The following is a 23,084-nucleotide window of genomic DNA, read 5'->3' on the forward strand; positions in this document are numbered from 1 at the left end:
GAGTTCCAGGCTAGCCTGGTCTACAGAGTGAGTTCCAGGACAGCCAGGACTACACAGAGAAACCCTGTCTCGAAAAACCAAAAAAACAAAACAAGAAAAGAAAAACAAGAGAATTACCTCAAATTTAAGGCTAGCTTGTTCCACAAAGTAAGTTCAGACCCTGTCTCAAAACCACCAAAAATGTTCTGTGAGGCCATAAATTCAAGAGACTTTGAAGGAATTAAGAAAAGGAATCAAAAAGATTTGGTTACAGTTTCAATTAGGAAGAAACAACTACTTGGCTCCTAGAGTTGGGTTTGACAGTAATGCTGTTGCTCAGGGTAGACAGAAAGTAGATTAGACTGTAGAGAAGATAGTGATTTATAGCCAATGGCAGAATAAACAGAGAAGGGTCCAGTGAAGAATCCCACACTACTTAAATATGGGACACGGCTTAGAATGTAGCCAAGTGGGGTACAGTTGCCTAGCATGTACAAGGTCCTGGTTTCAATCCTCAGCACTATACCAAAGTGTGGAATTAGGCTTTAAAGAAGGCAAGTTATGCTTAATGTGGCATAGAAATCAAATATAAGGCACTAAGAAAAAAACCTGTGTGTGTGTGTGTTTTCCAGAATGTAATAAATGATCTTAGAGGAACAGATTCAGTGAGAATAGTTCCAATGGCTGTGTGTCACTTTCTATAAATTCGGTTTGGAAATCTCATGGTAGCCCTTGCTTGACTCCCTATTATTAGGAAGAAATAGCTCAAAAGATGCAAAGGGAGCTTTTACATTTCTCCTGTATAAACTAGGGAAATGATTTGAATTTTCACTGAAGAATAGCCCAAACCAGATGTGGTGACACATACCTGTCATTCCAGCAAAAGGCTGGAGGGAAAGGCTAGAGGATCCTGAGTTTGAGGGCAGCCTAGACTATACAGTGACACTGTGTTAAAAAACCAAACAAAATAAACAGACTGGAAGCATTCCAGCTGTCCAGGAAGTGACACCGTAATTACCTGAAGAGCTCCGTGCAGGCGTGTAAGGGAGGCTCCCCATAGCTGGCTGAGTTAACTGTTCCTGCTTTATTTCTGCAGCATGGATGGATTTCGACTAGTGAAGCTAAATGAAGTCATCCGACAGGTGGACATTGTTATCACTTGTACAGGTATGGTTGTGGTGTAGCCAGTGGAGTGGGGCACGGGAATGCCTTCATGGAGCAAATGAGGGGGGATGAAAAATATTCTGGATGAACCCAAACTATCAAAGTGCGAGACAAGGGTTGAAGAAGTAGGATTGGCTCATTTGGTAAAATACTTGCCTTACTAAACATGAGTACCTGCATTTGATTCCAAGAACCCATGGACAAAGGTCAGGCATGGGTGACTGGAGAGTTGGCTCAGTGGCTGAAGAACACTTGTTGCTCTTGCAAAGGACCCAGGTTCTATTCCTAGAACTCACATGGTAGCTCACAACCATCAATAACTCCAGTTCCAGGTAATCTGACATCCTCTTCTAACTGTGAGAATAAGGCATATAGGCAGTATGCATGTATCAGGCAAGCAAAACACTCATACACATGAACTAACTGATCTTTTTAAAAAGTAGGCATGGTGGTGTACACTTATAATTTTAGTACTGTGGAGTCACAGTACTGAGGAATACACAGAGAGACACACTTTAGTACTGAGGAATACACAGAGAGAGACACACTTGTGTGCACCAGAAATAGTAGACAAAAAAAAATCTATCTCTTTCACATTTTCCTGTTTAGAGCTCTGAATAGACCTTCAGGTCATCCCTAAATCAAAGTTTCTCTCCATCCTTTATTGCTATTATGTCTCTGCCTTCCTTAACCTCTCAGGACGTAGCTACAAGGTAGAGGAGTATGTGCCTGTGATCATTACAGAAGCATGCTGAATACATACTCTACCACTGAGCTCCATTCTCAGCCCTCATTGTTTGTTTCATCCTAAAAGCAAATATGTGGCTGGGTATGGTGGCACATGCCATCAGTCCTAGTACTAGTGTTGTAGAGGCAGGAGGATTTCTTTGAGTTTGAGGTCAGCCTACTCTACTTAGTGAGTTCCAGGACAGCCAGAGCTACATAATGAGACCCTGTCCCCCAAAACAAAAAAAAGAACAAAAAGCAAACATGCTTCTGTATAGTTCCTATAAATTAAGACATAGCTAGAAAAAATGAGAGTTGTTTCATTAATTTTAAAACAGGTAGAATTTTAATTTTAGGGGTAGATTTTTAATTTTAGGGAGAAATGTTGAAAATGGCTAGTTTTCTCAGATTAAGAAACTTATTATAATTGTATATTAAAACCATAACCACAGGCATTTTGGTTTTCTTTTATAATTCTCTTAGAGAGAGGAAATAAAACTGTTTCTAGCTTTGGCAAGAACAGGGAGCAGAGGACAGGGACAATGAGGAACTGTTCTTGCTTTACCCATCAGCCCCATGGGTCCTCCCCTCCTCCTCATGGAGGGACTGAATGGACTTATTTTTAGTAGCTTAACTTTGCTGAGTCCCATGTTGTGCCTTTCGCCCATATGTGTGCAGTTTTATCTTTAGGTATAGCTCAGGGGGCCTAGGGGTGATCCCAACACCAAATTCAGTACTTAATAAGAAATTCACAGGATTGTACAGCTGTTACAACTTTTTGAGATAATTTATATGGCAGGCACATTGTTCACTGTTGAAGAGTGCACACTGTAGTGGTCTTTACTGAAGGACTAGAGCACACCATCATCTAATTCTAGAACACTTTTCATGCCCACAAGAAGTCCTTTATCATAAATGGTCACTCTTTACTACATTCTTCACACACCTGTAACCCCATGCAACCACGGATCTTTCTGCCTGTACATATTTGCTTTTTCTGTGTATTCCATGTAAAATGAAGTCATACACTGTGTAGTCCTTTGCGACTGGCCTCCTTTACTTAACATGATGCTTCCAGGTTCCATCCATATAAAAACATGTTAATATTTCACTCTTTTGTATGTGGCAGTACCACACTTTGTCTTTCTTGATGAACATACATAGATATTTGGGTTGGTTTCACTTTGGGATGGTCATGAAGGATGCTGCTGCAAACATTGAATCCGTGTCTTCCTGTAGACATGTTTCCATTTCTCTTGTCGGTATAACCAGGAATAAAATTATTGTCATGTAGTAACTCTATATGACAATAATATGAATAGTAACTCTACTTTTAAGGAGTTACCAAACTATTTTTCAAAGCAACAGAACTATTGTACAATTGTACCAGCAGTGCTTGAGGGTTTCAGGTTTTCTACATCCTCAACAACACTTTTATTAGTGTGTTTTTTATTATTGCCATCCCAGTGAACATAAAAAGGTATATGATTTAGATGGTTAGTGATAGTCTCCATTCTTCCCTGACTTTTTTTGGTTTTTGCCATTGATGTCTTCTCTAGAGAAACATCCTTTTGGATCCTTTGTTCATTTTTTAATTAGATTATTTGACTCTATTGTTGAGTTGTAAGTTTTTTCAATACATTTCTAATAGAAATCCCATTTTAGTGTTTGATTTTGTTCCATTCACTAAGTTGTCTTTTAAACACTTCCTTAGTGGGGTCATTTACAGCAAGGACTTGTATGTTTTTGATGTAGTCCAATCTGGTTTTCTTCTGTTGTTTATGTTTAAAGTGCTGTATTGCTGTAGATGTTGCAGAACCTGAAGCCATAAGGGTTCATTTTCATGTTCTTCTAACATTTCTTTTTTTTTTCTTTTTTTTTCTTTTTTTTTTATTGGATGTTTTATTTACATTTCCTATGCTGTCCCCTTACCCCATCCCCCACCCACCCCGGAACCCCCAATCCCCTCACCCCTCCTCCTTCTTCTCTGTGGATGTAACCTCTATCTACTCCCCCCCACTCCCACCTCCCCACCCTCAAAATTCCACCCCCTGGGGCATCCAGCCTTCATGAGGTCAAGGTTCTCTTCTTCCACCTATGCCCAGCAGGGCCCTCCACTCTTACATATTCAGTTGAAGCCCTGGATTCCCCCCCTAAGTGCTCCCAGGCTAGTGGTTTAGACCCTGGGAGCTGTGGTTGGTTGGTATTATTGTTCTCCTCATGGTGCCGCAAATCCTTTCAGCTCCTTCAGTCTTCACTCTAACTCCTCCATTGGGAACTCCATGATCAGTTCAATGGCTAGTTGTGAGCATCTGCCTCTGAATATGTCAGACTCTTGAAGACCTCTGAGGAGACATCCATATCAGGCTCTTATCAGCATGCACTTCCTGACTTCCACATCAGCATCTACCTTTGGTGACTGCACATGGGATGGATACTCAGGTGGAAAGGTCTTCAGACGGCCCCTCCTTCAGTTTTTGTCCCTCGCTTTGTCTCCATATTTGCTCCCTTGAGTATTTTGTTGCTCCTTCTAAGAAGGACCGAATCACCCCCAACTTGGTCTTCCTTCTTTATGGACTTCATGTGGCCTGTGAGTTGCATCTTGGGCATTTCAAGGTTCTGGGCTAATATCTAATAATCAGTGAGTGAATACCATGTGTGTTCTTTTGTGATTGGCTTACCTCACTCAGGATGATAATTTCTAGTTCCATCCATTTACCTAGGAACCTCTCGAATTCATTGTTTTTAATAGCTGAGTAATACTCCATTGTGTAAATATACCACATTTTTTGAATCCATTCCTCAGTTGAAGGACATCTGGGTTCTTTCCAGCTCCTGGCTATTATAAATAAGGCTGCTATGAACATAGTTGAGCATATGTCCTTATTATATGTTCGAGCATCTTCTGGGTATATGCCTAGGAGTGGTATAGCTGGATCCTCAGGTAATGCTATGTCCAATTTTCTGAGGAACCGCCAGACTGATTTCCAAAGTGGTTGCACCATCTTGCAGTCCCACCAACAATGGAGGAATGTTCCTCTTTCTCCACACCCTCGCCAGCATCTACTATCACCTGAGTTCTTAATCTTAGCCATTCTGACTGGTGTGAGATGGAATCTCAGGGTTGTTTTGATTTGCATTTCCCTGACGACTAAGGATGCCGAGCATTTCTTTAGGTGCTTCTCGGCCATTCGAGTTTCTTCTGTTGAAAATTCTTTGTTAAGCTCTATACCCCATTTTTTAATAGGGTAATTTGGTTGTCTGGAGTCTAATTTCTTGAGTTCTTTGTATATATTGGATATTAGCCCTCTATCAGATGAAGGATTGGTAAAGATCTTTTCCCAATTTGTTTGTTGTCGTTTTGTCCTATTGACAGTGTCCTTTGCCTTACAGAAACTTTGCAATTTTATGAAGTCCCATTTGTCAATTCTCGATCTTAGAGCATATGCCATTGGAGTTCTGTTCAGGAACTTTTCCCCTGTGCCCAAGTATTCGAGGCTTTTCCCCACCTTCTCTTCTATTAGTTTCAGTGTATCTGGTTTTATGTGGAGGTCCTTTATCCACTTAGATTTGAGCTTTGTACAAGGGGATAAGAATGGATCAATTTTCATTCTTCTACATGTTGTCCTCCAGTTGAACCAGCACCATTTGTTGAAAATGCTGTCCTTTTTCCACTGGACAGTTTTAGCTCCTTTGTCAAAGATCAAGTGACCATAGGAGTGTGGGTTCATTTCTGGGTCTTCAGTTCTATTCCATTGATCTTCCTGCCTGTCTCTTTACCAATACCAGGTAGTTTTTATCACTATTGCTCTGTAGTACAGCTTGAGGTCAGGGATGGTGATTCCTCCCGAAGTTCTTTTATTGTTGAGAATAGTTTTCGCTATCCTGGGTTTTTTGTTATTCCATATGAATTTGAGAATTTCCTTTTCTAACTCTGTGAAGAATTGAGTTGGGATTTTAATGGGGATTGCATTGAATCTGTAGATTGCTTTTGGCAAGATGGCCATTTTTATTATATTAATCCTGCCAATCCATGAGCATGGGAGATCTTTCCATCTTCTGATTCTTCTAACATTTCTATTAAAAACTAAGAGTCTTTCTAGTTATTACTCTTAAGAATATGATCCATATAGAATTGAGTTTTATATATTTCATTATACATGTGTAGATTGTGTGTGTTTATATATTAAATGAGGTCTAACTTCATTCCTTTTCATGTGTTTATCTCTTCTGTTTTTAAGGGAACAAGAATGTGGTAACCAGAGAGCACTTGGACCGTATGAAGAATAGCTGCATCGTTTGTAACATGGGACATTCCAACACCGAGATTGATGTGGTAAGATCCTCACTGACTATTGCTGGGACCTTTCTTGTTTTTCATTCATTCTCTCCTTCCCAAGTAACAAGCTGGAAGAAGAAAAGGCAGGGGTATCAGCTAGTCTGAACATAGTCTGAGTATTCTAGTAGAACAGTCCATGTCTGTTCACTTACCAGCCCTATGGTCTGTGCTTAGGGACAAAAGAAAGCTTTTTCATCACAACCATTTCAAATGATTGCCTCCTTATACCCAGGCTTGATTACCTACTCAGACTGTGAGACATCTCTTTCCATGTTAAGAATTGGGAGCTGGATAAACTTAGTATGAATCATAATGGAGAAAGTATTATGGGGATGTTTAGCTTTACATAAAGATAAGTAGGCTGGTCCATGGAAACACTCAAAGGAGAGAGATCTATGGGCTAGGATGAGTACATTGTCTTAGAATGGCTGTGTCTATCAGCCAGTACAGTGTTTTCTTTCCCTTTTTCACTGGCCTAGGTTTCCCCTTAACATATCTCTCAAATCACAGTAACCAGGTTATAGGTACCACCTCCAATTCAGAACCACTGTGTAACAGCATACATTCCTAAACCTGGGAAGTCTATTGCTATAGTTCTATAATCTGATTATATCCAACCAAACCTCTAATAAGCTATCAACATAGCAGTTGATAGAGGTGTGTTTATTTCTTTTCAGATTTACCAAAGTATCTCTCAGTATGCCTTTGACTCTGGCTTTAAGTTTTTATGGCATTTTATGGCATGTCTGTCTTTCTCTGTGGGTAACTGGCTCAACCATAGCAGGCTTTCATCCTGAGGGCTGCTGTGATTGAGCTTCAGCATCTCAGGTAAGGACCAGCTGATGCTGAGAGCCGTTGGATAATAGTTATTTTTGTGTGGTTTCTCTTTTTAACCCTGTGTCCTGTTCTTTGTTGTTAGAACTATTTGGCTGGGGATGGAGCTTCATGTTAGTGTGTGTGTCCCACACATGAGGCTCCAGGGTTAATCCCCACATCATAGCACCAGAAAGAAGGAAGGAAATAGCTAGCAAGATAACCTCCCAAGCCCTGGGGCTAGTCTGGGGGTCTGCGTGCCATGGTGTTGTTGCTCTGTCTTGTCACCGTGGTTTGCTTACAGTTACTAATGGAGCTGGTAGTTGGTTCCTTGGCAGGGGCGGGGGTCCTCTTACATTCCGGTTATGTACATGAGTGAAGGAGGAAGACTTTCTCTCCACAACCACAGGAAGCTCTGAATGTTGGATGTGGTCATCAACTTGTACACCTTTACTTTTACTCACTCCATGCTCTTGACTACTCTGGGAGAGTTATTCTTAACTTTAAACTGGGAAGCATAGACTTACACTGGCATACAACTGATTCCAAATGAAATTGAAGCACAAAATTCTTCAAGTATTTGAGCCGATGTATGTGGTAGTTCTCACCTTTAATTCCAGCATTTAGGAGGAAGAAGCAGGTGGATCTCTGAGTTCGAGGCTAGCATGATCTACAGAGTGAGTTTCAGGACAGCCAGAGCTACACAGAGAAACCATGTTTCAGAAAAACAAAACAAAATAAAAAAATCAGGTGTATTGACTCCAAGGCCTAGTTTTCCCTTTAAAGATGGGCTAGACATGAGTAATTCCTCAGAATAAAGGTCAAAAGATCATTTACCTTGCATCACAAATATTACTGTAGGGTTGCTATATGCCAGCTGGACTTCTAGATGCTTGGAGTCAGTGAACATAACACATCCCTACCCTCATAGAGCTTATATTTAAGTGAGAAGAAAAACTAAACATAGTAAGTAACATTCTTAAGAGGAGAGAGAAGTAGAGTATGGCAGAGGGGATGGAGAGCTAGGTCGTTATTTAAATAGTAGATCAAACTGCGAGCCTGATGTTGAAAGGGTCCATCGTGTGGGTTTCTAGGTAAGGAGCATTGTGAGCAGCATCAGTAGCTGGTCCACATGTCCTGAGGCAGAAGGAGCCCTGCTCTAGCTGAGGGGTGAAAGGAGGCTGGTGTAGATGGCGCAGTGAGTACAAGACAGGGAAGAGAAGATGAGGTCTGAGGTAACAGGCCAGACCTTTTAGGGCCTAACAGCCCATGCTAAGAAACAGTTATATTCTGAGAGAAACAGGGAACCATTGTAGGGTTTCTAATCTGGCTTTTACTTTAAAAGGATCACCTATCACGTGTAGATTACATGTTGAAACTAGGCTTGGTTTGGCCATTAGTGCTAGGTAGATCTCCATATTTGCTATATTAGGAGCCAAGAGCATCTCTCTTTTCTTTGATTTCTTCATGGCATAAAGTATGATCATAAAAGATGCTGCTCAGAGGGCTTTTGAAAGTTAAATTAGAGTGTGATGTAACTGTCACAGAGCATGTAAAACAAAATTTAAGGTAGATTGCTAGGAATTCAAGGCCAGACAGGGCTGCTTAATAAGATCCTAACTCAAAAAACAAAAACAAACAAACAAAAAAAACTCAGCCAATAATTAGAACCAGGATGTTCATTCATTATTTAGCAAGTGTATGCTACTCTGTTCCAAGTTTTAATTAGATGAAGTAAAAGCATTGAGCAACATCTTGCTGCTCGTGGAGTTTACATTCTTGTGTGGGAAATGGATAATAAATAAGTCAACAGTTACTGTCTGTGTTATATTGAATGAACAGGCAAAAGGTGGGTGTTGAGAGCACTCTTCTAATTGAAATGGTCAAGAAAGGTATTTTGTGGATAGAATGTTGGGATGGGGAAGGCTGATGAAAGAAAAAGCAAGACGTGTGAGTACCATGTACTCAGAGAAAACGGTCAAGCAGGAATGTCATTCAGTAGAAGAGCACTTGTCTGGGATGAATGCACACAGTCCTGGGTTCAGCCTCACCACTGCAAAGAGGGAAAAAAAAAAAAAACAGAATGACAAGAGCTGAAGCCAGCAAGATGGCTCAGCAGGTATAGACACTTGCAACCAAGCCTGAAGACATGAGTTGAATCCCTGGAACCCATGTGCAGGAGAGAAGTAATTCCTGTACATATATGATCCTCTGACCTCCACACACATACCATGTAAGTGCCAATATATACACAAAGATAAATAAGTAGATCAGTAAATAGGTTCATGTAAATTGTTTAAAGATAAAGTCTGGCAACAGAGCAGAATGAACAAGACAGGGGTGAGGATAGAGGAGGCGACGAGTAAGGCAGAGCTTTGTGGCCATAGTAACTAGAGTTTGATCTAAATAGGAAGGGGCTACTGGACAACTTTGAACAAATCAATAACAAAATGTATCCTATGTATACTTTTGATAAATCAGTCTGGCTTTTGTGTAAAGAAAACCCTCTGGGCTTGAGTAGGTGTGGGACCAGCAAGAAGCAGGAGTGAAGGTACTGGCTTGGTCAGTGGTAAACAGTAGAGTTGATAAGAGTCAGTGTAACCAGTGGGATTTGCTAAATCAAGTGTACGATGTGAAGAAAGGAATGAGAGTCTCTGTAAATCACAATTCTGTGTAGGAGAATTATTTGGTAAATATTCTTCATCCAGATATTTGACCTTTGTAACCAAAACTTAGAGAAGAAATTATCTATAAATCAAGTTAATGTTGCTATGTAATATTTATCCAGCTAGATTTGTATTGTTTTGTATTTGAGCCAGGGTCTCACTCTGTAGAGACTCAGAGATCAACCTGCTGGCTAGCCAGATAGTTTTGTGATTAAAATTTAGAATAAATCTTAGTACTTGGGGGTTGAGGTAGAAGGCTGGGGTTGAAGCCTGCTTGGGCTACCTAGAGAGTTCCAGGCTCGTGGGCTGGAAGGACAGTAAGAGCCCCCTGAGTGTGTCTCCCCCTCTCCCAAAAATTAAGTAAGTTTTTCTTTAACTCTTTTGGGTAGGAATTTTTGGTTTTACCTAACTTTGAGATATTACTTACTGTATATTTCAAGAAAGAATAGGTCATGAAAAATGTTAACCATTTAGAAAGCTGTACTTTTTTTTTTCCTGAAAAATATGAATTCAACAAACACTGGAGAACTGTTGTAGGCTACTTCATAGCCAGCTCTTTCCTTTTCATGTCTCCTGTCTCACATGGACGGCCCATGTGATTGTCAGCTTTATAGATCAAGTGATAATAATGCATTATATACACATGCTTTCAGGGGCTTTTTCTAACCAAAGAATTATTTAACTAAGTCTTGCTATTAATTCTGTTTAAAGGACCAGAACCACAGCTGTGCTCCCTGCAGGGTGGGGGTAGGGGGTAGGGATGCTGTGAACTGTTTGGAATCATATAAGATCAGTATGTGTAGGCATAATAACATTTACAGGGGAACATGCCTACAGTTGGAGCCGACATCTGCATAAGCAATCCTCTTCCTGGTAGAGTGGTTAGTGCAAATCCACAACAAAGCCAATTTAGTGTTCCCCCCATCCGCACTCCCCTTTTTAAAGTGGTAGTTCTGGGCTGGAGAGATGGCTCAGCAGTTAAGAGCACTGACTGCTCTTCCAGAGGTCCTGAGTTCAAATCCCAGCAACCACATGGTGGCTCACAACCATCTGTAATGGGATCCGATGCCCTTTTCTGGTGTGTCTGAAGACAGCTACAGTGTACTCATCAATAAAATAAATAAAAATAAATAAATAAATATCTAAAAAAAAAAAAAAGCAACTTTAAAAAAAAAAAATAAAGTGGTAGTTCTAGACATTGAACCCCCAAGCACGTGTTTACCACTGACCTCCTCGCCCAGCCCCATTTGGTTGATTTTAAGAGCTATTCTTGTCCCAACCATGATTTTAAGAGCTATTCTTGTCCCAACCATAGATAGGAAACACTCTCAGGGAGCATGACTGCCCAGTAGACATCTTCACAGTGAGGACGTTGACCCTCCCTGGAAAGTGGTGGAGATAAGTTAACCAAGTATTTTATAAACCTCCTTTTAAATGACCATCAAGGTTTTTTTTGACTGTATCGAAGCCATTCCTGTGCCTTTTACTATACTGCCTCTTCTCAGCACTGTTTTCCTATGTTCTAAACAGTTGTCCCTTCCTTGATTCCACCATGTTCTTCCCAAGGAGCACTTCCTAAGATGGAGGATTCTCAGTATCATGTTGTCAGTTCTTTGCTCCCAGTCACCAGGATTGCTTTTCCTCTGGAAGATTAATGATATGAAACAATAAAAATCTGAACTACTTAGCATCTCATCTCAATGTAAAATGCACATCTTACCATGTATCTGTATGCTTTGGCCAGAAGGTGGTCATACTCCTCCATATGATATTTTCAAAGGCTAAAGGATATATTTTGTATATATCCTTAACTTCTTTAGTTGTCTGCTTGCTTCAATTAGTTTAACTCTGTTCACTTCATTTGCTTATAACTTTTAATCTGTGGTGCTGGGGATCCAATCCAGGATTTTACACATGCTGGGCAAGAATAGCACCACAATGCCACACATCAAACCTCTGTCGTTGTTGTTGTTGTTATGGTTTATTATCATTGCTACTATGTCATCCTCCTTTTCTTTTCCTCGTCTTCTTTGTCTTCTTGTTCTTTTTTAATGTGTTGCATAAACCCAGTGGAGTCGATTTACTTAGTCATTCCCTGTTGGTCTATGCTTATTTGCTAGTATGAGTTATGTTAGAATTACCAGTCTTCATTTGTTTTTGCTTTTGTTTATTAAGGTACAGTGTAGCCTAGGCTGGCCTTGAACCTTTGATTCTCCTTCACTTCCCAAGTGCTGGAATTAAGGGCTTGGACCACTACACCTGGTTTATATTAAAATTCCTAGGCACTTAAATTCTTGACTTGGGAGTCTAAAAATTAAGCGAATTGATTAAATTAGTTATCTATAACATTTTGGTAGTTGTTGTCAAATATCTCTTTAGAATGATTGAATCAATTTATGAAACTTATGTCTCAAATTTTGCATTTTCAACATATCTAATAAAGAAATAATGATCCAGAGCATGAATAAATACAGTTCTGAATACACTAAAATATATGTCTTTTTGCACTATTCAGTTACTGTTTTCTTAGAGAGAGAGAGAGAGCAAGAGAGAGAGAGAATGATTTTCTAAACATTAATTGAGTACTCCATTGTATGTCTAGAGAGAATTTGGAAATTTAAAAATGAAAAAAGATACTGTCTCTACAGAAATGGCTCACACTATGTAACTAAAATGTCCCTCTTGTCTGAGGTCTAGTATTTGGTAGTATATTTTTACCAGTATTTTCAGTTTTACCAGATGAATGAGATGGGATAGTTTTGGAATTTGGACTCACTTTCTGTTTCAGCCATTGCTTATTGAAGAAGGACGTAGTTGTCCTAAGTCCACACAGCCTGTGACTGTCATTTCATTGCTGCTGATAATGAACTTCCCGTCTTTTCTTTTGTTCTCTGAATAAACAATATACAGAAGTGGAAAGAGGGTGAGCCATTGGGTGCTTTTCTCTACCACTTGCATTCCTTTGAAAGCTACCTCACGTCTGCACTAGGGCACAGAGCTTCTGTAGGGTAAACCAGCCTTTTGAGCAGCTGCAAACTGGGATGCGGGGCCATGAGGGCAGAGCCATGGTTCCCAGCATGCTGTTTAGGACGACATTCAACCATCTCCAGCTAATCCACTTGGCGCTGATCTTCTGTCCTTCTCTCTTCAGCACTTATGTATTCCGTTTGCACTGTATTAATCTGCACTTGTTTGCATGTTGCTTTGTATTTTCTTCTCACATATGTATTGTTTGTGTCCCCAACTGAAATGTAAGCTTTTTGAAGGCAGAAACCATGCCTCTGGTTTCTTTTGTATTTCCCATAGCACCTTTACTGTGCTCAGCAGAGAGTGGGCGTACAGTATATGTTGTGGAATGACCTCCTGAGTGATCCCTCCCTGGCTGGGCCTAAGATTAAATTCCCTGAAATGGAACAGTCCTAACCAACCCAGGACAGGTATTCTCCATCTGGCATGTTGGTTGCTTCTTTCGACTTGCTATTTTAAAATGGCTCCCTTCAACTTCTTTCTGTCCCCAATGTGGGGGACTTGACACAGCTAATGATATTCTCACTGTATGTGTTCCAGGCCAGCCTGCGGACACCAGAACTGACCTGGGAGAGAGTAAGATCCCAAGTTGACCATGTGATATGGCCTGATGGCAAGAGGATAGTACTGCTGGCAGAGGTAAGACTGAGGCTGACAAGGAGCTGCTCCACTAACAGGAGAGACTCCTTGCTCCCCTGGCTCAAATGTTCCCTGATCCTTTCAACTCTGTTTCTTAAGCACAAGTTTAACTAGTTTACCAGTGGATTTTACTTGTAATTGTGAAAGGTCTTTTCATTCAGCAATTAAGAACCTATTCTAGTTCGTCACTTTCACCAATTATCCTGTCTCCATGTAACTCTGCAGATTGAGTCAGATGATGACTATTACTGTTGAAGGAGTTAGCAGATAAGAGTCAGTGCAGCTCACAGAGAGTCTTTTGTGGGGTTTAATCAGTAAGCAAAGTAGGTATTCCTGGCTGTAACTCAGGCTGTCTTTGGTAAGCTTTGGGAAAGTTGTGTCTTTGCTGCTAGGATCTCTATTTTAGTGTCTTTTGAACTGATGAACTGAGCCACATGTAGTAGGTACCCAGCTTATTCTGTTTATGTTGCTTGATGGATAGCTCCCCATCCTGTTCATCTAGCTCACACATATTCCTTTTTTTTTTCCTAGTGCTAGGAATTGAACTCAAGTCCTCACTCATGTACACATGCTAGGCAGGAGCTCCACCACTGGTCTATATATTTCCAGTCCTTTTTTGGGAGGACAGGGATATCGTGTACATGTTACCTCTTGTGCTTATGGAGTCAGAGGACAACTTGCAAGAGTCAGTTCTCTCCACCATGTGGGTCTCAGGGACCAAAATCTGGTCCTCAGGTTGGCAGGCAGTGGGTACCTTTACCTGCTGAGCCACCTCACAGGCCCTCACACTTAGTCTTGACCTTGGTCCCTTGTAGCCTTTATGTCATCTCCTACCATTTCTCCTGTAGTGAAGGCTCTGCCTACCTATCCTGGGATTCCTGGGTGCTGGTGGTGCTTCTTGTTTTTCCCCATGAAGCTTTCCCTTTTAAGGAAAGGCCCTAAATAAGTATGAAAATATAAACAATATCATCTCCTTATGTAGGGACACATAAGGCCAACTTTACATGTCCTTACTGTTCATTTTACCTTTTATCCTCATTTAGCTGACATTCTTAAATACTTTAAGAAGGGTATGTCTGGGAAGGCATGTGTATAGATAGATAGGAGAAGAACAGGTTGTTAAATGTTTATTAATAGCCTTGACGTCATCTCCCTGTCTGGCAACATTTCTAAACTGCCCTGGGAGGTCCCTCTTAGCAATTTTGGTGATAAAAGCTGGCACTAAAGGTGTCTTTGGCTATATAGCTGAGCAAAAACACTAGTCAGGCTTCTTAGGAAGCAAAGCAAGAAAGGACAGCATGGGGCAGGATTTAGCTCTCTTACTGTCTTTATTGTCCACTCAGAATTCAAGGCTGCCTGCCTTTGGAGCAGAGAGCACAGAAATTGTCACAGCGTCCTAAATCCAGAGTTGTCTCCCTCCCAGCCTGGAGAGAGTGTCCCTTGCCTTGACTCACTCCTTTCCTAAGATTGTCAAAAGAATGCCAACCCTTAGAAGAAGGGTATTTGCTGGAGAGAATGGGAAAACTGAGAGAAATATAAGCCTTTGCACAATCATCAGTGTCCTATGACTGCCTTTATTCCTTTTTATATAGCCCCAGAAATTGTTTGGAACATTTATCACATTTTCAGTGCTTTCATTTGGCTATTTCCAAAGAAGACATGCAAATGGCCAACAAACAAAGGGGGAAATGTTCAGCATCACTAATCAGGAAAATGGAAATTAAGCCACAGTGAGGTATTACCTCATCCCAGTAAGAATTACCATTATCAAAGAGATAAAAGAGAAAATATGAAAAACAGGACGAGCTTCTCAAAAACCTAACAACAGAACTATTGTGTGTTCCCATAATCCTATTGTCACACATCACAAGAAAACAAATCAGCCTGTCAGATACATGCACTTCCTTCCTCATTATAAGCTGTTCACATCAGCCCGGGAGCAGGACTGACAGACAGACATGTGGTACATGCAGTGGATATTGTTTTACCATAAAGTAAAATCCTGTCATTTGTTAATGTGATGTAATGTTAAGTGAAGTCAGCCAGGCATAGACAAGTAATGGCTATTCTCAATCCTGTGTAGTCTATAAACATTGGTTATGGGGCTGAAGTGGTGGTGCATGCCTGTAGTCTTGGCACTCGGGCAGTGGAGGCAGGGGAAGTAGGAGTGCAAGATGGGCTGCGACTAGTAAGCTTGAAGACAGCGTGGGGTACATAATAAGACTTTCATCACCAAAGGAAAAGGTTAAATCTAGCATGAGTTGTAATACCAGATAAATATAAATCAACAAGAGAATGCCCAAGTAAGCTGGAATAGTGCTATCCAGTGGATTTATGAGCCTTGTGTCCAGTACACTGATCTCATAGGAGTTATGAGAAGAATAAATATTGGTAAGCCAGGCATAATAGAACACTTCTGTAATCTCAACAATTTAGGAGGCTGAGGCAGGAGAATTGAGAGTTACAGGCCAGCTTGCAGTTATATAATGAGTCTCTATCTCAAACACACACACACACACACTTGCCAGGGCTTGGAACTATGGGTAGTTGGGGTTCAGCAGAGACTGATCAGTGGATGCTGAGTTTAGGTAACTGGGGATGTAGATAGTTCTGGCATACTGTCCGTATGCTGTGATTATAGGTAACAGTTATGCACTGGACATTTTGAGAAGCTGGAAGAAAGGATTTAAAGAATGATTAGGGTTTGAAGAAATAGATAGATGTACTCTTGTATTGAAGATTACATGGTATTCTCTAATAGTATAATTTTTGCTTTGATATATCAGTTAAAAAATACATTTTGGATAAAAATCTTAAAACATTTAAAATATAGTGGCTTTGATTCCAGCACTTGGGAGGCAGAGGCAAAAGGATCTCTTGTGATTTTGAGACCAACCTTGTCTACATAGCAAGTTCTAGGACAGCCAAAGCTATACAGAAAGACCCTATCTAAAAAAAAAAAAAAAGAAAAGAAAAAAAGAAAAAAGAAAAGAGAGAGAAAAGAAAAAGGAACTAAAATGAATTAAAAAGGATATAATTCTTTTGCAAGTGCCCATTTTGTCTGGCAATCTCAATTGGGAAGGAATTGGAAATTGGTTGTCATTCCTCCATCACTCCTCAGAGGCCACCAAGGGTCCTGTCTTAGGGTTTCTTTTTCCTCACAAAACATCATGACCAAGAAGCAAGGTGGGGAGAAAAGGGTTTATTCCTCTTAAACACTTCCACATTGCTGTTCATCACCAAAGGAAATCAGGACAGGAACTCACAGAGGGCAGGAACCTGGAGGCAGGAGTGGATGCAGAAGCCATGGAGGAATGCTGCTTACTGGCTTGCTTCTCCTGACTTGCTTAGCCTGCTTTCTTATAGCACCTAGGACTCTCAGCTCATAGCACCATCCACAAGGGACTGGGCCCTCTCACCCTTGATCACTAATTGAGAAAACGCCTTACAGATGTATCTCATGGAGGCATTGCTTTAAGGGAGGCCTCTGTCTCTGTGATAACTTCAGCTTGTGTCAAGTTGACACACAAAACCAGCCAGTACAGGTCCTAATGCCCTTCTCCTTCACATTTAATCTCCAGGGCCGTCTCCTGAATCTAAGCTGCTCCACAGTGCCTACATTTGTGCTCTCAATCACTGCTACCACTCAGGTAAGCTCTGCAGTGGAACAGAAGTGTGCTTAAGAGGATCCTCAGAGAAGCCCACAGCTTTGGAAGGTGCATCAGTCAGTATACATGTTTCTGCTTTTTTAGGCTCTCGCCTTGATAGAACTTTACAATGCTCCTGAGGGTCGCTATAAGCAAGATGTGTACTTGTTGCCCAAGAAAATGGGTAAGTTGTTCTTCCCCATTCTTACCAAATTAGCTCACTGTCGGAAGCTCGGAGGCATTGACTTCCTGTGGGGTTGGCGGGGAGGGGAGGGAAGAAAATAAATGTTTGTCATATAAACTAGAAGCTAGAACTCTATTCCAAGGTGGTTTGTGTAATTTTCATACAGATTTTTCTAGAGAGGGTCTTGCATTTTGTTGCAATTTGGAATACCTACCTGAGAATTATTTTGTTAGGGCCTATTGCATTGCGTCATATTGTATGCTCTGAGACAGGGTTTCACAATGTAGTCAAGATTGTCATTGAACTCACTCCTGTTTCCTGTCTGGGATTACAGCATGTGCCATCATGCCTGACCTACCAATTTAGTTTTAAAGATTTTCTCTTTTAAGCCATGTATGTAAAAATCTCAAAGGAGGGTGAAGGTATTCTCCCAAAAAAAGAATATCTCTGGCCTTGTGATAATCTGGCTTGTTCCAGTTCTAAATGCTAAGTAGCCTCTTCTTTTAAGGGATATAAGTTCCTGTTAAGAGTTAATTATGTGGGTGATTGATATAATAGAAACACTAAACTGTCTTAAATTTTTAAAGAGCTTATCTCAGGCACCTAGATGACACTTTGTGTTTATAAACTCAATAAATCAGCTCTGGTCTTGCTGTTACAAGTTGCTAAATTGTCCCTTTCATTCAGTTTGGATGGGTCTGGTATGGTGGCACAGGTCTTTCATCCCAGTACTCAGGAGGCAGAGGCATGTGGACCTCTGTGAGTTCAAGGCCAGCCTAGTCTACATAATATGTTTCAAAACAGCCTGGGTAACATAAAGAAGGGTGTGAAATGAACAAAATGAATAGAGCAGTCTATATTCTCTTTATATAATGAAGCTGTAAATACAGTATATTCAAAAGTGTAAAATCACTAAAGCAAAGCATACATTCCTAGCTCCTCCCCCAGTTCCCATGGATGTTAATTTTTCTAGACTTATAATTAGTTTTTCTAGTATAGAGTAGTATCGATATCAAGGCAAAACTAAAGGTTGAGTTTCCCATTTTTAAGTCCCGTGCTGCCCCATCATTTCTTCCTTTTCTGGGGAAAGGCTCCAGGGTGGTAAGAGTTACTGGAGATGAAGTCACTGGACTTGAAGCTAAAGCCAGTCAGGCCTTAGAGTTGAGGACCTGAGACCAGAAGTCAGCCATTTTCTGGTCATCTCCAAGAACTAGAACATGTCTTCCCGTTTTCTAAGGCCTAGCTTAAGGAGAACAGCCAGATAGGAAGCATGAATGCTTATCCCGTCTGTGATCTTTCTAGATGAATACGTGGCAAGCCTACACCTGCCCACCTTTGATGCCCACCTGACAGAGCTAACAGATGAGCAAGCCAAGTATCTGGGACTCAACAAGAATGGACCCTTCAAGCCTAACTACTACAGGTACCTTGGGCTCCCCAGAAGTCAGAAAAGGCTGCGTAGTGAAGAACTCCCAGAGTACAGCTGATCCTTGCATCTTTGACCACGCGCCTTTACAGGAACTCAGAAAAACAGCACATTTCCTCCATGTCTCCCACCTCAGAATATTCTGAAATCTTCTTTAAACATTGATGTTTCCCCCACCTCAAGCCCCATAAATACTAGCCTTTTAAAATTACATTTTTGTTTATTTATTTTTGTGATTGTGTGGAGGTGGAAGTGGGTGCATGTTCATGATGCATGTGTCCTGGTTGCACGTGTGGAGGTCAGAGGATAGCCTGTGGGAGTAAGCTTTCCTTCTACCTTGTGAGTCCTGGGCAGGCTTGGTAGCAGGTGCTTCTATCCACTGAGCCTTCTTGATGGCCCATGGCCTTTTTTCACTGGTATGAAAAAGAGTCACAGATATCTATGTTTATCATATACACTAGAAAAGCCCTTGTCTCTCTCTATTACACCTTTAGACGGGCTCCTTATGTTCCAGCCCCACCAGCAGATAACATCAGTTTCAACTTTCTTTTTCCCTCCAGGTATTAAGTTCCTGTAATGCAAGCCAGAAGACATGTTAAGGAATAGAACCAAGCCTTTTCTCCACTACTATCCAAGGAAGAACCCAGCAAGCTGCTTCTCCAATCAGAGCTGCCCGCCGTGCTCATCCTATATGTTAGGTTATTTATTTATTAAAATCTAGAGTCCTGTGCCTGTAGCCTTGGCCCAGAGTGTGGTTACTACTCCTGGGCCGTGAGAGCCACAGAAGACAGGCTGAGGAAGGAAAGAAATGGGCTGACCATTCCTAGCGCGTCCTTCGCGTCATCGCCAGTAATGGAATCCTCAGCAATGGCCGGTTCTCTTTCCAGGCTCAGGAGTTAGTTCAGGGATGCCAGACTCCTTGCTACTTAGGGTTTTCTGGAATAAATTTCAGCAGCTGCCTTTCTCAAAGCTTTGGTCCTTTCCCAGGTAAGGCCTTTTGGAAGCCACTGAATTAACAAGGCCTGAATTCCCAACCTTGATAGTTACTATCACTGCCTTCCTTATAAAAAGGCTGGTGAGGCAGGAGTGGTAGGGTCTTGTAAGCTGCACCAAGAACTCAGCTGTGCCTGTGTCCGTGCCTACTGGGATCTCTTCTCTTACCCAGGACTCCTTTCTTCTCCTTGAATACTAAGTCCATTTCAATGCTTTCTGGTTCTAAGAGGGTTGTGACTCCATGATCTTAACAGCTCTGGTGTTGGCCAGTTGTTTGTTTTCCTTTCTAACCCTACTAAACTCTGCTCAGGAAGTAGTCAGCTAGCTCCACTGGGACCCATAGTTCTGCTTCCTTCCCATTTAACTGGACTGGTTCCTAGGAGGCCCCCTAGATTGGCACTGTCAGAGAAGGAGAGCTCCATGTAAATAGTGCTTCTGTTGTTGCCTGAAATGACCTCTGGAACTGAGCTGGCAAAGATGTTTGCTACAGATTTGGGAGCTTGAGACTTTAGAGTGGGGTACAGCTTGATATCCTAAAGAAGCAAGTCTGTCTGTTTTCCAGGAAAGACTTTGCAGCCTGGCTGCAGAAGACAGGAAAGAGAAAGTGTGTCCAGACGATGAAACCTAGTTTGAGGGCTGGAGGTTAGCTCCATGGTAAAGCACTTGCCTGGCATAGATAAGGTCCTGTGCTCAGTCACTGGGAACTAGGGAAAGGGATGGGGCACTAGTTTGAACCTCATCAGACATTCATCCCTTTGGCTCTTGGCCTTAGTGAAATTGAGATCTGCAACCTGATAGCTTATCTTCTTTACAGCTGTTGTATCGTTATGATCCGGCCCATTCTGTTTAAGGATTCTGTTTCAGAGAGTTTCTTAAGTAACTCCAGCATTATAAAGTAGTAATGTAAACAGTGTGAAGCTTCTCATTCTACCCGAGAGTTGGATATTCTCTGGATATGGACTGAATGGTTTTAAGGTTTCCACTGAGATCAGATGGTTTCAAGAATTAAAACCTGGAGTGACCCTAGGAATCTTGAGTTGAATGAGTCCCTCTCACGGCCCTCCCTATTTAGAAGTCTTGTGTCTGTTTCCCATGTATCTCTTACATTGTTCGGCTTCAAAGTCTCAAGATCAAGGTTATTCAAACAGAGGACACCCAGAATCACTAAAACCTTCATCTAGATCTTCTCCCCTGCCTCCACCATCTCCACTGTCCTTGGTCTTTGTGTGTGCCCCAGAAGCTAGTCTAGAAGTGTCCTTAATTTCTAAGATAGGGAAACAGAACTTGGGTAGGTGGTTGCTTGCCTTATGAAATGGCATCCATTCTTGCTCACCCCCAGAAGATGGACTCTTCACAGGGCATTATCTGTGGCTGTATTCTGTTGCGTAAGGAGGATCTTAAACACTGAAGATTTCACCAAGATAGCCAATTCTGTTTGTCTCATTCTGGTTTCTTTATTAATAGAATGCATCACTCTCCCACTACCACCAAAACCTGTTTTGTTTTGTTTTGTTTTGTTGTTGTTGTTGTTGAGGTTTGTTGTTGTTGTTTTGAGATAGTCTCACTCTGTAACCCTCTGTAACTCTGTGCCTCGTCTTATGTCCAGAGCAGATTCCATTAGGCAGGTATCTGGCTTGGACCCCCAAGTCATAACCTGGTGATTTTCTGCAAAGCCTTGCTCTCTGTGGAGCTTCCTATGGCTGGTACTTACACAGTACACCCTGCCACACTATAGGGAAGAGATCCTGCTCCAAATAAAAAAGGAGCCACATGGGTTTCTAAGTTAAGTTGCACCTGGCTGCCCATAGTGAGGTATCTGCCTGTGAGTTGCAGATGACATCTATTCCCTTCTCTCTGGAGACTTCTGTGTCATTAACCATTAAGAAAACAGCCAGAAATAGGGATATAAGTCTGTGACAGGACACATGATTAGCATGTGCCAGGCCCTGGGGCGAATCCCCAGGACTTCGGGCTTGTGGAAAGTTGGGAAGAAAGAAAAAAGGTAGCCCAGGGCTCCTATCTAGGTTCTGTCCTAATGTTGGGACCAAATCATTGTTCTCTCTAAACTTGGAGTAAGAGCAAATGTCTTCTTATTCCAACTCTTCCTCTTACAAGCACTCTAGCAACCAGGAGACAAGAAAAAGAAGGCTGATTGTCTGGTTATGTGGCCCTGGCAGAGGGGAAATATACCATTTATCTACAGTGTATTTGTGCTACTTCAAGGTCTTCTTGCTGTCTTAGTGGAAATATTGTTTCCTTTTTCTTCTTGTTAAACAAAATGCCTCTAATCTACCTTCCCTCTGCCCTCCTCCCTCCTCATGTTACTCTCCTGGGAGAGCAAGGCTCCCCATGGCCACACACTCCTGCAAAGCTTTTTTTGCTGCTTGGCTTTTCTCTGAACAGATCTGAAATTGCTGTTCCTGTGGTTTCCTCAGAATTAACTTTGTCATGGTTTAAAAAAAAAATCAGAATGCATTGTTGCATTAAGCTTTTTTAATAAAGGAAAATTATGGAAAGAAAATAGGTAACACCAGCAAATTATATATTGACATTGACAAGTCTAAGCATATATATATATATATGCATATATATATGTAAAACACATACATATCTATACAAATAATCATCTTGTTCTTACTGTCATCTTACTGAAGGAGCGAAGCCTCTAAGGATCACCAGTTCTGAGAAGCTCTTGGAAATCTTTATGTCTAAGTGATTGTATTAGATCAGCAATAATGACTATGTAATCACAAACAATAAAATATTCTTAAAACTTGTCTGTGTCCTGAGAATACCACTTACTTATGTGAACTATGAATTCAGAGATGAGAAGTATGTGGACAAAAAAATAACAAGGCTACCTGCCATAGGATGAAGATGTGAAAAGCTGATGTTGTTACCAGCAGGAGTGTTTGTATGATCATCACTCTGAGAGTCTCATTTTACACTGAGACACTGCTAACAAGTGTCCTCCCCCACCACCTCTCCTTGACCCACACCTGACTGTGTATAAGGAGCACAGCTCTGAACCACAACCAAAAAAAAAAAAAAATCTTAAGCATGGATCTAGGTCACCCAATTCTACTGTGTTGCCTGGAGTCTGACTGTATCCAGCCATAGGAAAGAAGGAAAAGAAAAGGGTCAGGTAGAGGTTTATCTTTTAAATCAGTAACTAAAATATGAGTACAGTTGCCTGTTCTGTCTCAACCTTTGGTAGGGTAGCCATTAAGGATAATTTGGGAACTGTGTATTTCTTTATCTATGTTAACGTCTTATCAGCCTGTTGTATTAAAAAAAAATACTGCTTAAAGTAGGACTAGAGAGAGAACCCAGTGGTTAAGAGAGTTGGCTATTCTTTCAGATGACCCAGGTTCAATTCCTAACACCCATAAGTGTGTTACTCCAGCTCGTAGAGATCCAACACTCTCTGCTGGCACTGCAATATACTCTTAAGAGGGGGAGGAGGAGGAGGAGGAGGAGG

General features: G+C 41.3%; 1 protein-coding gene across 6 annotated transcripts in view; it reads left to right on the forward strand.

Moving 5' to 3' along the window:
* Positions 1–22,380, forward strand: part of Ahcyl2 (adenosylhomocysteinase like 2) — a 146,407-nt gene extending 124,027 nt beyond the window's left edge. For 5 of the 6 annotated variants that reach the window (XM_028762540.1, XM_028762542.1, XM_028762546.1 and 2 more), the window contains 7 exons: positions 1,076–1,146; positions 6,111–6,205; positions 13,255–13,353; positions 16,935–17,003; positions 17,106–17,184; positions 18,487–18,607; positions 19,171–22,380. In XM_028762540.1, coding sequence (XP_028618373.1) covers positions 1,076–1,146; positions 6,111–6,205; positions 13,255–13,353; positions 16,935–17,003; positions 17,106–17,184; positions 18,487–18,607; positions 19,171–19,177 — 541 coding nt within the window. In that variant the 3' untranslated portion in view covers positions 19,178–22,380. Of the gene's footprint in view, positions 1–1,075; positions 1,147–6,110; positions 6,206–12,475; positions 12,605–13,254; positions 13,354–16,934; positions 17,004–17,105; positions 17,185–18,486; positions 18,608–19,170 lie in introns of those variants that run through there. The other variant, XM_028762543.1, reaches the window with a different exon arrangement.
* Positions 22,381–23,084: the final 704 nt, after the last annotated feature.

Source organism: Grammomys surdaster, unplaced genomic scaffold (assembly GCF_004785775.1).
Source record: "Grammomys surdaster isolate TR1022 unplaced genomic scaffold, NIH_TR_1.0 134, whole genome shotgun sequence".
In the NCBI taxonomy this organism is placed as follows: Eukaryota; Metazoa; Chordata; class Mammalia; order Rodentia; family Muridae; genus Grammomys; species Grammomys surdaster.